We start from the raw sequence: 15,076 nt of genomic DNA, 5'->3' as shown, positions 1-15,076 counted from the left end.
AAGGAGATTCCACCACTTTCCTAGGTAACCCATTCCAGTGCTTCACCACCCTCCTAGTGAAAAAGTTTTTCCTAATATCCAACCTAAACTTCCCCCACTGCAACTTGAGACCATTACTCCTTGCTCTGTCATCTGCTACCACTGAGAACAGTCTAGATCCATCCTCTTTGGAACCCCCTTTCAAGTAGTTGAAAGCAGCTATCAAATTCCCCCTCATTCTTCCCCTCTGCAGACTAAATAATCCCAGTTCCCTCAGCCTCTCCTCATAAGTCATGTGCTCCAGCCCCCTAATCATTTTTGTTGCCCTCCGCTGGACTCTTTCCAATTTTTCCACAACCTTCTTGTAGTGTGGGGCCCAAAACTGGACACAGTATTCCAGATGAGGCCTCACCAATGCCAAGTAGAGGGGAATGATCATGTCCCTCGATCTGCTGGTAGTGCTCCTACTTATGCATCCCAAAATGCCATTAGCCTTCTTGGCAACAAGGGCACACTGCTGATTCATATTCAGCTTCTCGTCCATTGTAATCCCTAGGTCCTTTTTTGCAGAACTGCTGCCTAGCCACTCGGTCCCTAGTCTGTAGCAGTGCATGGGATTCTTCTGTCCTAAGTGCAGGACTCTGCACTTGTCTTTGCTGAACCTCATCAGATTTCTTTTGGCCCAATCCTCTAATTTGTCTAGGTCCCTCTGTATCCTATCCCTACCCTCCAGCGTATCTACCACACCTCCCAATTTACTGTCATCTGCAAACTTGCTGAGTGTACAGTCCATACCATCCTCCAGATCATTAATGAAGATATTGAACAAAACCGGCCCCAAAACCCCTGGGACACTCCGCTTGATACCGGCTGCCAACTAGACATGGAGCCATTGATCCCTACCCATTGAGCCTGATGATCTAGTCAGCTTTCTATCAATCTTATAGTCCATTTATCCAGCCCATACTTCTTTAACTTGCTGGCAAGAATACTGTGGAAGACCATATCAAAAGCTTTGCTAAAGTCAAGGAATAACACGTCTACATCTTAGTATTAGAGCTAAGTGGGTCTAATATTTTTATTTAATTTTTGTTCTTTATATAGGAATTAGATACAGTGCTCCTGTCAGCAAATTTATGAATTAGTATCTGCAAAAAAACCTAGAGTGCCTAAGTAGCTCCTGGAATCACAATGAATGTTGCCCCTCCTCCAAGTCTGAAATGGCATCCCCAGCACAAAATGTTGTTTTAGTTACTAAGACCACGTTTATTTATAGAGTAATCCCAATATGTTTTACAGCTGTATACTATTGTCTAGCTGTGTGTGCGCATATACAGAGATGTGGTATAAATATATACACAAATATATAAACAGCATTGGCTGAACATTGAAGTGTGTGCCCATTTTAGTGTGCAATGGAAATGCTGCCAATAGCTGTTCTGATTGTAATCAGTTGTTCTTGCCTTGTTAAGGGTAATAAAGGGAGCCCAGGAATAGCAGGGCTGGCAGGGTATCCTGGAACTCGGGGAGCAAAGGGATTGCCGGGCGTGCCAGGTATCAGTGGAGAACCAGGACTAAAGGTACTGTGACTGATATTTTGTTATGCTTGTCAGATCCAGTATTGTTGATGTTCCTTAATCTTCATCTTCATCTTCATCTCCTAGCTGACAGATCATGGGACAACAAAACGCCTTTTAATAACACTAATGTTAATATCAAACGCACATTTGAAATGTAAGACTGCAGACTGCATAATTTTTCTTGTTTCTCACATTTTATAAAAACAGAGCAAATTAATCTGGCTTTGGAGCATCAGTTCCCAACCATCAGCATTTTACTTCCAACACCAAGAACCAATCAACATTCATCTATCTGGGCCCTTACTAATACAAGCTTTAGAGCCAAACCCTTTAGTCTTACTGAGGCAAACTTCCCCTGACTGACATGGGAGTTTTGCTGGAGTATGTCCTGCATGATTTGTCCTGTGAAGCAATCCATTAACATTTGATTGCAATACTTTCAAGTGTAGGGCCCAATCTGGGAAGGTGGCAGGTATCTCTGAGCTTCAATGGAAAACCAGGGTGCTCAGTATCTCACAGGACCAGATTCTTTCTTCTTCACCCCAATATCCCAAAAGGAGAAAACAATTTGAGAGAGCTCCATTTTCCAGGCAATTCCAGATACCACAGTAGCATGTTTTGATCCATCTACTAATGTGAAACTGACTAGAAGTAAACTGAAGCCAGTGCCGTAGGAAGCAGAGAGTGGAAACAGCAGAAGTCATTTTCAGGATTTGGAGTGGAATGCTTGATTTAAACTGATGATTTCCAGAAAGTCCATTTTTCTCCACATGATTTTACTGGTAAACCGTTTTTAAAAACAAAGTTTTATTTAGTAAGTATGAAGAAATTTTCTGATTTCTCTGTTATCTTTCCATGACTATACTTGGGAACTAACTATTCTAGTCACTACTAATTATGTATATTATGATAGTGCCCAAAGGCCCCAATCAGGATCGGGTCTCTTTTGTCCTAGGACAGTATCAGACTGTGGCTTTGTCTACACTGGAACCTGAATGTCATTCATAGATGTGAAAAAACACCCCTCCCCCAAATGATAAAAGCTTTGCTGACAAAAAGTGCAGGTGTGAATAGCGCTTTGTCAGCAGGAGAGTTCTCTTGCCGACAAAGCTACTGCCGCTTGTTGGGAGTGGAAGTTTTTTGTTGATGGAAGAACTCTCTCCTGCCCAGGGCTGGCTCCAGGCACCAGTGAAGGAAGCAGATACCTGGGGCTGCCAGTAGAAAGGGGTGGCACTCCGACCGTTCTTGGGGTAGCACGTCCGAGTCTTCGGCGGCAATTCAGCAGCGGATCCTTCACTCCCTCTCTTCCTCTTCGGTGGCACTTCGGCAGCAGCTCAATTGGGTTTTTTGGGGTTTTTTTCTTCACCGCTTGGGGCGGCAAAAAAGCTGGAGCCAACCCTGCTCCTGCCAACAAACAGCGGCTACACTGCGCGCCTTATAGTGGTACAGCTGTGTCGCTAAAACGTGCGTAGTGTAGACATAGCCTGTTCCTGCCCTGAAGAGCTGACATTCAAGGAACAGACAATGGGAGAGGAGAGTGGTAAAGTTGTCGGGGTGATGTTTTGTGTCCCCAAGTCAAGCAACAATCAAGCAATGTTTGTATTTTAGTGAAAGGAATAATTACTAGAAAATATTCCTGAAGGAAAAGTAGTGAAATACTGTACAACTGTTTGAAATAGATAGTGGAAAAGTTTGTTGCTATATAAAAGCTGTTTAGCTACATAATTCTTTTCTGACACACATTCATTGAGGAGTTAATCTTATAGCTGTTCTGTTGCAATGATAAGGAAAGATGCATTATCGGTCTCTCCATAGGGTGAGCAAGGGCTTCAGGGTCATCCAGGAAAACAAGGTAAAAGAGGCCTTCCTGGGGTACAAGGTGATCAAGGCCCACCAGGAGATCCTGGATTGAAAGGGAAAACTGTACGTATCTACCATGGATGACGCAAAACAATATTCTAACAATTCAGTCAGCAACATGGAATAATAACCAACATGCCTGCTAATATTACAGGGAGAACTTGGAGATCAAGGTTTGATGGGGTTTCAAGGATTCCCAGGTCCAAAAGTACGTGTGCATCTTTTTTATTATTATTATTAGAGTTTAAGCCATTTGCAAAGAAAGATGGGGCAATTTTTAATTGGTTTTAGCAATAATTGGTTTTAAATGTATCCAGAACTATTGGACTGTTGCAGACATCAAGCTATGTATCACAGATCTAAAGCAGAGATCAAAAAGTAGGATTACCCCTTTTTGACCTGAGTGGTTAGCCAAAGTTCAGAGCCCTGTGGGTTGTTTCTGTTAGGAGGAGAAGCTGATGATGGAGTCAGGTATCTGTGAGGAAATACTGTTTATTTACAAAGAATGTACAAAGTCCTCTTTCCCTGAATACAGGCGGAATCAAACTATGGGAGAGAGTTTCTTTACTCACAGCTCCAAGCCCCTTTCAGCCAGACTCAGCCCCAAAGCTCTCTTTCTCTCTTGGGGCTTTTCTCGGGGCTACGCTCTTGGTGCTTGTCCAGGCTGTGTCTGGCTTTTTGCACTTTCTCTTGGTGTCTACACTGCAATTAGACACCTGTGACTCGCTTGTGCCAGCTGACTCGGGCTAAGAGGCTGTTTAATCCCAGTATAGATGTTCAGGTGACAGAATAAGCTCTGGGACCCTAGAGCCCAGGCTGCAGCCTGAGCCTCACATCTACAGCACAATTAAACATCCCCTTAGCCTGAGCCCCACCAGCCTGATTTAGCTGGCACAGGCCAGCTGCAGGCTTTAAATTACAGTGTAGACATACCCTTTGTGTCCATTTCGGTGGTGTTTCTCCTGCTTCTCTTTCTCTCATGCACACACCTCTCTTACAATACCCACCCAAGCCCCAATCTTACATAGTATCAAATTTCTTTGAATTTGTTTTGAGTGATGTCCGATACCTGTGTTTGGGGTGGAGGCCTCTACTATTTCAAAAAGGAACGTAACTGTTTCTTACAGCTATTTTAAATAAAAGGCACCAGTTACATCCCCCAGCTTCCATGAGTTTTAGCCTAACCCAGCACAGTAATATTCTGAGCCCTGGTCTACACTACCACCTTCTGTCAATATAACTACAGAAAATCCACACCCGAGTGACGTAGTTAGACCAACCTAACCCCCAGTGCAGACAGCGCTATATCGGCGGGAGGACTTCTCCCATTGCTTAGCTACCATCTCTCAGGGAGGCGGAGTACCTATGCCAACGGGAGAAGCTCTCCCATCGACATAGGTAGCATCTTCACTAAGTGCTACAATGGTGCTGCTGCCACCACTGCAACACTCTACGTGTAGACAAGCCCAGAGTCAGTTTGTTTCATGTTTTCACTTTGATTGCTCTTAGCAAGTATCATGCTTCCACTCTCCATACTGTTCTTTCTGAGAAAAATAATTGCTTACATACAGTAGTTTTGGCTGAGATAGTGGCTAGATTTTAGTCTGTCAGATGTTCAGTTATAATGATTTAAGCCTTTTATTTTTATTTTTAGGGTCCTGATGGGGACATTGGTTTAGTTGGAATTCTGGGTCCTAAAGGACCTGTAGGCCAAATTGTAAGTATTATATGTAATTCTACAAAATAATTTTCACAACACTGTTTAGTTGGTGCACCTTCATTTTCTATAGCCTTTTTAGTAGAGCTCTGTAATCAGATTGAATGAGCCAAATAACTCCCTTTTTCTTCATAGCAAACCAGAACATTTAGTCAAATGCCCACCTCTGAGCAGCTAAAAAGGGCCAAACTCTGCCTCTGAAGGGCAAATTTCGCCCCTGGGAATAGTTAATTCAAATGTCACATTTAGGAATTATTCCTTTTAACTGAAGAGTAACTAAACTGAATTAGCTGATTTGTGTCTGACCTGTGACAGCTTTTCACATTGTAATTTTCTCTCCTGTTACTCATCCAGAAATCTGGAAGCACTGCTGGAATTTATCAATAGCGGTATTTGAGGGAGGGAATATTCTTCCATCTTGAGCAATCTGGGGTGGTGGCCGGGTTGCAGCTCTGCACATCACATTGTAAAATGCTCTATTCTTCACTGCCAATGACAGGGCCTTAGCTCTTGTGATATGTGCCCTGACATCACTTCTGAGAGAGTTTGATTAGTTGGCATCTGAGATAACCAGCTTGAGAGACTTATTTTTATAGCTGTTTTCTCTTCCTGATCATCGGTGTACAGGACAGACAATGGTTCTGAGCTATTTGCCCAAAAGGAGCTTTATCATTTACCAGAATGAAACAGGAAAATAATTCTGTTTGCAGTGTTTATTAGTTGTCTTATATGATTACTTGTGGGTAGCAATATACCTCAGGATGTGGCTGACGGTAGCTCAAAACAAGGAATATTTGGCTTTTGGGTAAACAAAAGACTTCATTTACCATTGCTTTTAGTGCTCTGACTTTCATAGCCATATATAGACTCTCCAAACACACACAAATAATTACTGATTATTAAAATAATTATCTAGTTCATTGCCTGTTGATAGTCTTCAGAAAGCCAGCATTGACATAGCACTTTGAATATATATGGCATCCTGTGTTGCTTCATTACGGTGCTGTTGAAAGTTTTAGGCCTATAATTATGCATGGAGGCATAGTATGGTGTTATTTAAATATAAATACAGTTATTTGAAGACTGAGCAATCTTAAAACAGAATGTGTTTTTCCTGGGATTTTCTTCATGTTGAAATCATGATTAGCTAGTAAATTCCTTTGTTTGTTTACAGGGATACACTGGCCCCATTGGTCAAGAAGGCATAATAGGCCCAACAGGCAAACCTGTAAGTTTAGGTTTACCTTTACATTTCACATTATTTGTTAGGATGTTCTTTCATCATGTGTTTAATTATGTCTTAATAGAAGATTTTTACAACTTAAACAGCAGCTAGCACGACTATTTTCATATTACACCATATCCACAAGCTTCGTATGTGACTCTAATATAAGTAGAGCAAACTAAAAGATGGCAAGTGTCATTGGAGTGAACCAGTTCTCTTCTTGACAATGCAGTACACATAGGGTGAGAGTCCATGCTGCTCCTCTAATTGGCTCAGCACAGATTCTGTAACCTACAGGGAGGAGATGTCATAGTGGCTTCAAACCATCTTTGTATTCTCCCAATCCTGGAGAGGACCTATCATAATACAGACAGCCTGGAGGCCTATGTAAATTAAGGCTGCCTGGTTTGGTCGTCCTCTGGCCCACAGCGCTGCCTAGAATCTCTGCGCTGCTGTGGCCCTACCCCCCATCCAATTCTTCCTGCCCCTAGCACCATCTCCAGCACACACTCTATGCCAGGGCTCGCAAAGAGGTCTTTGGGAGGCAGCCTTATGGCTCTCTCAGTAGTTTCTGTGATGGAGAATCCTCTCCTGGCCAGATATGAGGCTTTTAGGGCCCCTTTACACCCTCTCGTGACACAAAGGGGCAGGAGTGAGGATCTCACCTGATATCTCTATGAAGTTGGAATGCACAGCAGCAAAATAATGTTAATATACAGTAGTTAATATTTAGTATTTGTAACATGTACATAACTGGAGTGAAGAAAGAGAAGGGAAATAGGATTAGAGCATTCTTGCCCCTTGCTGGGAAAAAGGTCACACCAGCAAAGTACAATACAGTGAAACCCCGCTATAACGCGATGATTGGGGTCCAAAAAATTTGATCGCGCTAAATGCGGGGTCGCGGTATAGCGAGGTTTACCATTTCAAGCCGGTCAGTTTCAAGCCGGTCAATTTCTCTTGGGCAGAAAACGACTTGCGTTTGCGAACTGCCCATAACAGTAACTGGAAGGGTGCAGCTCCAGCAGCGGGGGCTCTCAGCCATGCAGCGAGAGAGGGAAACACTTGGGGAGAGCAAGGGAGACGTGCAAGGAGCAGAGGAAGAGCAAGGAGCAGCTGGGGAGAAGAATGGCTCTTCTCGCCAAAAGGAGAAGCGGGAGTAGGGGGAAGAGGCAGTGGGGAAGGCACATTCCATTTCTTGTTTATTTTTTTCTTCGGCGGCGCTCCAGCCCCCCTTTTTTTTCTTTTTTTGCCACCTTATGATCGCGTTATATCCAAATTCACATTATCGCGGGGAACGTTATAGCGGGGTTTCCCTGTATTTGCATTCATTTTTTTCCCCCAACAAAAGGAAAGATGACAACTCTTACTCTAAAATTTTTCTCCACAATTGTGTACTTGTATGAAGATTGTTAATGTGCTTCATACAAAGCCAGACAACCTGTCGTTGTAATAAATAAAAAGGTTTAGCTCTGACTCATTTTCAAACATCAAGATCTAAAATTCTATGCACATCAGATTAATTGCTAGATTAACATTTTAGATTAACAATGCAAAACTGGCCAAGAACATAATATAGGCAAAGAAGAGATGGCTAATCTGCCTGTAGTTGGGAATTAATAATGCTCATGTATATTTTTGATGACAGCAGTAAAAACAGATGTGGAAATACCCATAGAATGTGGTGTGGAATGAAATTGATTTTCTCACTTGCAGATACTATATAGTTTAATTCACAGCATTATGATGGCTTAAGCACGGAACCCCCATGATGATGGTTTAAGCATGCTGCAAGATTTAGCTAAACAAACAGCTAAACAGGGCAAAACTGACTAAAAGAAAAATAATATTAACCATTTTCAGAAAGAACAAAAAATGGAATTACAAACTGAAAGGATAAAAACCAAAATATAGAAATCACAGGTCATGTTCATGTAACTCCTTGTCTAGTCTATAATCTATGTATCTATAGTACAAACTATGGCCCCAGTCCTGCAACATTTGTACACATGAGGCAATTAATATTAAAAGGACTGCTGATGTGAGTAAGTAACTCACATGTATATGTTTTTGCAGGTTGAGGTCCTAAAATATTACAAAGTGCACTGGATTAACAGTCTCTATTTCTTTCAGGGATCCAGGGGTGAAAAAGGCTCCAGGGGTGAAATTGTAAGTCTAAACATCGTTTGTATATTTATTTTTTGGCTGTGTCTTGCCATGAGAGTACTGTGACAGCAGCACTCCCTGCTGTTCCCACAGTACTCCCAACTAGACTTGGGCAGGAAACTGTATTCCTGTACTGGGGAAAATTTTGAGATTTTAAAACATTTTCACATCCCGAATTGGGATGAAACGTCAAAATCTCCAAATTTTTTGTGAACCAATAATCCAAAACTACATTCTGCTCAGGCCAATTGAAATGTTTCATTTCAATAATTTTGAAACACTTTGTTCTGATTTTTACCTTTTAAAACATTTTTCTTATTATAAATTAACTTAAATTTCAAAACAAAAAATCTGAACTTTTCATTTCGAAAATGTTGAAACAGGATGTTCTGATGATTTCAAACCATTTTTTCAATGGTTTGAATTGGGAAATTCACTGACACTTCCCCCCAGAAAGTTTCAGTTTCAATGAATCAGCATTTTTTGATGGAAAAATGTTTTATCAGCAAATTTGTGACCAGCTCTACTCCCAACTGCTCAGTGGCTGGCTATGATGCCTTTCCATTAGTATAACTGCTGACTCATGTACTCCCCTCCCACTTGCATAAGTATGCCGCCCATGGACACAGACCTTGTTGACTCTGGTCATAAAATAATTGTATATTTAAAATGTATCCCAGTTAGGAATTGAACCTACAAGACCTCTTGTCACTCTAGTACAGGGGTGGGAAAACTACGGCCCGTGGGCCTCGTCCGTCCCTCAAGCTCGCACTGGGGAGCGGGGTTGGGGGGCTTGCCCTGCTCCTGCACTCCAGCCAGGGAGCGGGGTCAGGGGCTTGCACCGTTCCATGCGTGCCATGGCTCCGCGCAGCTCCCGGGAAGCCGCCAGCATGTGCCCCCTCCGGCTTTTACGCGTAAGGGCAGCCAGGCGGCTCCGCATGCTGCCCCTGCCCCAACTGCCAGCTCTGCAGCTCCCATTGGCCAGGAACCCGCGGCCAATGGGAGCTGCAGGGGCAGCGTGTGCAGACAGGGCAGTGCGCAGAGCCGCCTGGCCACACCTCCATGTAAGAGCTGGGGGGGGGATGCCGCTGCTTCTGGGAGCTGCTTGCGGTAAGCGCCGCCTGGAGCCTGCACCTCTGACCTCCTCCCACACCCCAACCCTCTGCCCCAGCCCTGATCTCCCTCCCGCCCTCTGAACCCCTCAGTTCTAGCCCGGAGCACCTTCCTGCACCCCAAACCTCTCATCTCCAGCCCAGAGCCAATATCCCCAGCCGAACCCTCACCCCCCTGAACTCAACCCCCTGCCTGAGCCCCCTCCCGCACTCGGAACCCCTCAGCCCCAGCCTGGAACCCCCTCCCCTGCACCCAACCCCCAGCCTCAGCCCGGAGCCCCATCGTGCACCCACCCTGAACCCCTCATTTCTGGCCCCTCCCTGGAACCCGCACCTCCAGTCCAGAGCCCATACCTCCTGCCACACCTCAACCCCCTGCCTAAGCCCAGAGCCCCCTCCCGTACTCTGAACCCCTCCGCTCTGCCCAGAGCCCGCTCCTGCATCCCAAATCCCTTACCCTCTGCCTCCCCCCCCCCCCCCGCAGACTCTGCAGCTCCAGCCAGAGCCCTCAACCCCTCCTACACCCCAATCCCCTGCCCCAGCCCGGAGCCCCTCCTGCACCTGAACTCCTCATTTCTGGCCGCACCCCCTGCCGGAGCCCTCACCCCGCCCCCCGTACCCCAACACCCAATTTCGTGAACATTCATGGCCTGCCATACAATTTCCATACCCAGATGTGGCCCTCAGGCCAAAAAGTTTGCCCACCCCTGTTCTAGTAGCTGATACTCTCTAATCCCTGTACCACAGCACTATTTGTGAATCATATCCCTCTATGTAATCTTACACAGAGATACAGGAATTCACAGGCTGTGTGAGTATATGCAAAAGCAGAGGTTGATAGCATGACGGCCAGCAACTGAACATATATGGACTGCTATAGTAGCAGCAGGCACCATTGAAGTGGTATATACATGATTAAGTCACTTTCCTCTTATTCTTCTCCTCCTTTTTCTTCATCATCATCATCATCATCTTATTATTATTATTTTATTTTAGCTCTTAATGTTATAAATGTCTAAAATATCTAACGAAGATGCACTGTATTGCATTGAACATACAAGAAATTGCCTACTAATAATAACCATGTAGAGGGCCGTTGTCCATTGTTGCAACAGGTGTGTGTGTGTGTGTGTGTGTTTATAGTAAATGTTAGATGTGATATAATAAGTGATGGTAAGAAACAGCAGGGGGGGAATGGGGAGATGGAGGGTGAAGGCTATAGCATTACGGTCACTTGGATCTTCAGTCTGTATATATGCAGTTCTTGGTGGTTCTATAAATTTTGTTTTGTTTTCCTTTTATAAAAGAATATTTCAGGTGGTGTTAATGGCTCCCTTGTTGCAGGCATTGCAGAAGAATTGAATTTTCAGTAGGGATTTAAATGAGGAGAGGGTATTGGCAGACGTGAGGAGGGGGTTTCATGTGTAAGAGGCAGTATGAACAAAGGTGTCGCACTTCTTTGGCATTGTTAGTTATTCACAGTAACAATAAATTAGCAGATTATACCACCTTTTATGGAATTGCTCTCTAATATTCACTACTGGAGCTAATACCTTCTACAACTTTGTGAGCACAATCATCAGCCACACCTACTAAGCAATGAGCACAACTGGGGTAGAGTTCACCTGAAAAGGAGACATTTGCACCTTCCCAAAGCTGGAGCCAGTTCTATCTACATGGTCCTCTTGCTAACATATGTTAGAGCAGCTTGAGGCTGCTCTAAACCAGTGGTTCTCAAACTTGGGCCGCCGCTTGTCAGGGAAAGCCCCTGGTGGGCCGGGGCTAGTTTGCTTACCTGCCGTGTCTGCAGATTCAGCCGATCCTGGCTCCCACTGGCCGTGGTTCGCTGCTCCAGGCCAATGGGGGCTGCAGGAAGCGGCACGGGCCAAGGGACGTGCTGGCCGCCCTTCCTGCAGCCCCCATTGGCCTGGAGCGGCGAACCATGGCCAGTGGGAGCCACAATCAGCCAAACCTGCAGACGCAGCAGGTAAACAAACCAGCCCGGCCCGCCAGGAGCTTTCCCTGAAAAAGCGGCGGCCCAAGTTTGAGAACTACTGCTCTAAACTATATTGTCTCACTATGGCCTCTAAGAGCCCAATGTACTAACTGGAAATTGCAAAAACACAGTGGAACCCTGGCCATGACTGCTTCCTTCAAGTCACATCCCCTATTCCCAAGTATGACAATTTTCCTCCACCCTTCACCTGCTCCCTGTTACACAGCAGTGCAGTCTGGATCTGGGCCCATATTTCTTTAGGGTGGAATTTTCCAAAGAGCTCAGTGTTGGCCTAATTCTGCTGCTACTGAAGCTAAGCCAGTGCTAAGAACTCTTGAAAATCCCAGCCTAAAAGTAAGAAGCAGACACACATTTTTCAACAGTCATAAGTCATTGAGTTATATCAGTGGCTCCTTCCAATTAAAATAACCATGTATTCTACCTTGTGCCGCCAGTCTATAGTCTAAGCAGGGGGTGGGCAAACTTTTTGGCCTCGAGGGCCACATCTGGGTATGGAAATTGTATGGTGGGCCATGAATGCTCACGAAATTGGGGGGTTGGGTGCGGGAGGGGGTGAGGGCTCCGGCTGGGGGTGTGGGCTCTGGGATGGGGCCAGAAATGAGGCATTCAGGATACGGGAGGGGGCTCTGGACTGGGGTGAGGGGGGTGAGGGCTCTGGCTGGGAGTGCGGGCTCTGGGATGGGGCTGTGGATGAGGGGTTGGGGGATGCAGGAGCATGCTCCGGGCTGGGACTGAGGGGTTTGCAGGGTGGGAGGGGGATCAGGGCTGGGGCAGGGGGTTGGGGTGCAGGAGGGGCTCAGGGGTGCAGGCTTCAGGCAGCGCTTACCTCAAGCAGCTCCCAGAAGCAGCGTCATGTCCCCATTCTGGCTCCTATGCTGAGGCATGACCAGGTGGCTCTGCGCGCTGTTCCTGGCTAATGGGAGTTGTGGGGGTAGCACTTTGGTCTGGGGCAGTGTGCGGAGCCCCCTGGCTGCCCCCTACAGGTAGGAGACGGAGAGGGATATGCCACTGCTTCCAGGTGCCGCATGCTTCCTTGCTGGAGCTCAAGGGCCGGATTAAAATGTCTGGAGAGCCGGATGTGGCCCCTGGGCCGTAGTTTTCCCACCCCTGGTCTAAGCATAGGTCACTGAAGTTGTTACCATCCTTGTGCAACTCAGCATGGTACTTTTCTACAGTATAATACTTTCTCTAATTTACGCCTCTGAATTACCTATACATCAATAAAATGCCAACCAACGTTGCTTTTAGAGCTGCAGACAGATTGTTCATGATCTAATATAAATAGCGTTGTCCTTACAGGATGAAGTTCACTCCAGGGCAGAGGCCTCACAAGGGTTCCCACATTAAGGAGCTTCTGAATCCTCTGCATTGAGTGAATTTCACCCTGAAGGTTTCATTCATGAGATTTGACCATGGTTAATGGGGGTGAGAAGAGAGTGTCAGGAAAACAGATCTACCAAAGGGAATATTGAAGATAAAGCAACAAAGCTTCAGCTTTGGTCTACACTAGACATTTTATGTCAGTATAACTACTTCACTCGGGAATTTTCTCCTAACTCCTGGTGTAGACAGTGCTATGACCACGGGAGGTCTTCTCCCATCAATATAGCTATTGCCTCTTAGGGAGTCCTCCTGTCCATGTCCATAGTGTCTTCGCTGAAGCACTGGAGCAGCACAACTGCAGCGTTGTAAGTGTAGACCTGCCCTAACTCTTCTGTCCTTTCCCCAGCTAACTCAGAAACTGGTTTCATACGCTGGGCCAGGTCTTCAGCTAATGTAAGCCAGTGAAGCTCCATCGACTTCAATAGAACTATATCCATCTACAGCAGCTGAGGATTTGGCTCATAATTGTTTGCTTTTTAGCCTTCAATAGCAGTCCATCTTTGTATCTAAAGAGGGAGCCTGGCTTGAAGTTGCAGATACACTTTGCTGGACTGAACCCTACTCTTGTATTTGCAGCAGACATTTTCTTTTCAAATGAAGGGATTCCTACCCCTTGCAAACATTCACAACTGAGTTTCAGAATATTCATAATTTCAATCAGCAGCACTGCCTGTGCTGAATGAGAAGATTCTGAATATTCTGCATTATTTTCTTCAGCTGATGATTTATGCCTGTCATAGAGTCGTAGTTTCCGAGGCCAGAAAAGGGACTGTTGTGATCATCTAGTCTGACCTCCTGGATAACACAGACCATAGAACTTTCCCAAAATAATTCCTTTTGAACTAGAACTTGTCTTTTTAAAAAACCATTCAATCTTGATTTTAAAATTGTCAGTGATAGAGAATCCATCGCAACCCTTGGGAGATTGTTCCAATGGTTAATTAACATAAGAACATAAGAATGGCCATACTAGGTCAGACCAAAGGTCCATCTAACTCAATATCCTGTCTTCCGACAGTGGCCAATGCCAGTGCCCCAGAGGGAATGAACAGAACAGATAATCATTAAGTGATCCGTCCCCTGTCACCCATTCCCAGCTTCTGGCAAACAGAAACTAGGGACACCATCTGTGCCCATCCTGGCTAATAGCCATTGATGGACCCTATCTTCCATGAATTTATCTAATTCTTTTTTGAACCCTGTTATAGTCTCGGCCTTCACAACATCCACTGGCAAAGAGTTCCACAGGCTGACTGTGCATTGTGTGAAGAAATACTTCCTTTTGTTTGTTTTAAACCTGCTGCCTATTTAACTTGGTGACTCCTAGTTCTTATGTTATGAGAAGGAGTAAATAATACTTCCTTATTTACTTTTTCCTCACTGTTAAAAATTTACAATTTATTTCCAGTCTGAATGTGTCTAGCTTCAACTACCAGCCATTGGATCTTCTTATATATACCTTTGTCTGCTAAACTGAAGAGCCCATTAGTAAATATTTTTCTCCATGTAGGTACTAATAGACTGTAATCAAGTCACTCTGTGACCTTCTCTTTGTTAAGCTAAATACATTAAACTCCTTGAGTCTATCATTATAATGGATGAACATCTTTCCTGAACTGTTGGCACCAGAACCGGACACAGCAGCAGTCTCATCAGGCCAAACACAGAGGGTATATATAATCTCTCTACTCCTACTTGAGATTCCCATTTATGCATCCAAGGATCACATTATTAGCCCTTCCTGGGGCAAAAATCTGTCTGGGGATTGATTCTGCTTTGAGCAGGGGGTTGCACTAGATGACCTCCTGAGGTCCCTTCCAACTCTGACATTCTATGATTCTATATTGTCTTCAATAAAATGGGACATAAAAACATGTAAAGGGTGATTCTTCTCACTTACACCAGTGTAACTCAGGAAGAATTCCATTCACTCCAGTCAGCATTGTTACACTGGCATAAAGGTGGTGGAAGTGAGCTGATGATCAAAACCATATGTCCTGATTTTCATAGAGGCTGAGCACGCACAACTCTCTTTAG

At 44.8% G+C, this 15,076-nt stretch overlaps 1 protein-coding gene across 5 annotated transcripts in view; it reads left to right on the top strand.

Annotated features, from left to right (window-relative positions):
* COL24A1 (collagen type XXIV alpha 1 chain) overlaps positions 1 to 15,076 on the top strand; it is a 234,615-nt gene that overhangs the window by 203,253 nt on the left and 16,286 nt on the right. For all 5 annotated transcript variants that reach the window (XM_065554165.1, XM_065554163.1, XM_065554162.1 and 2 more), the window contains 6 exons: positions 1,452 to 1,559; positions 3,375 to 3,482; positions 3,574 to 3,627; positions 5,074 to 5,136; positions 6,311 to 6,364; positions 8,495 to 8,530. In XM_065554165.1, the coding sequence (XP_065410237.1) occupies positions 1,452 to 1,559; positions 3,375 to 3,482; positions 3,574 to 3,627; positions 5,074 to 5,136; positions 6,311 to 6,364; positions 8,495 to 8,530 (423 nt within the window). The remainder of the gene's footprint in view (positions 1 to 1,451; positions 1,560 to 3,374; positions 3,483 to 3,573; positions 3,628 to 5,073; positions 5,137 to 6,310; positions 6,365 to 8,494; positions 8,531 to 15,076) is intronic.

Source organism: Chrysemys picta, chromosome 8 (assembly GCF_011386835.1).
Source record: "Chrysemys picta bellii isolate R12L10 chromosome 8, ASM1138683v2, whole genome shotgun sequence".
In the NCBI taxonomy this organism is placed as follows: Eukaryota; Metazoa; Chordata; order Testudines; family Emydidae; genus Chrysemys; species Chrysemys picta.
The sequence above is the reverse complement of the archived record's forward strand: the minus strand, read 5'-3'. Positions and strand labels throughout refer to the sequence as shown.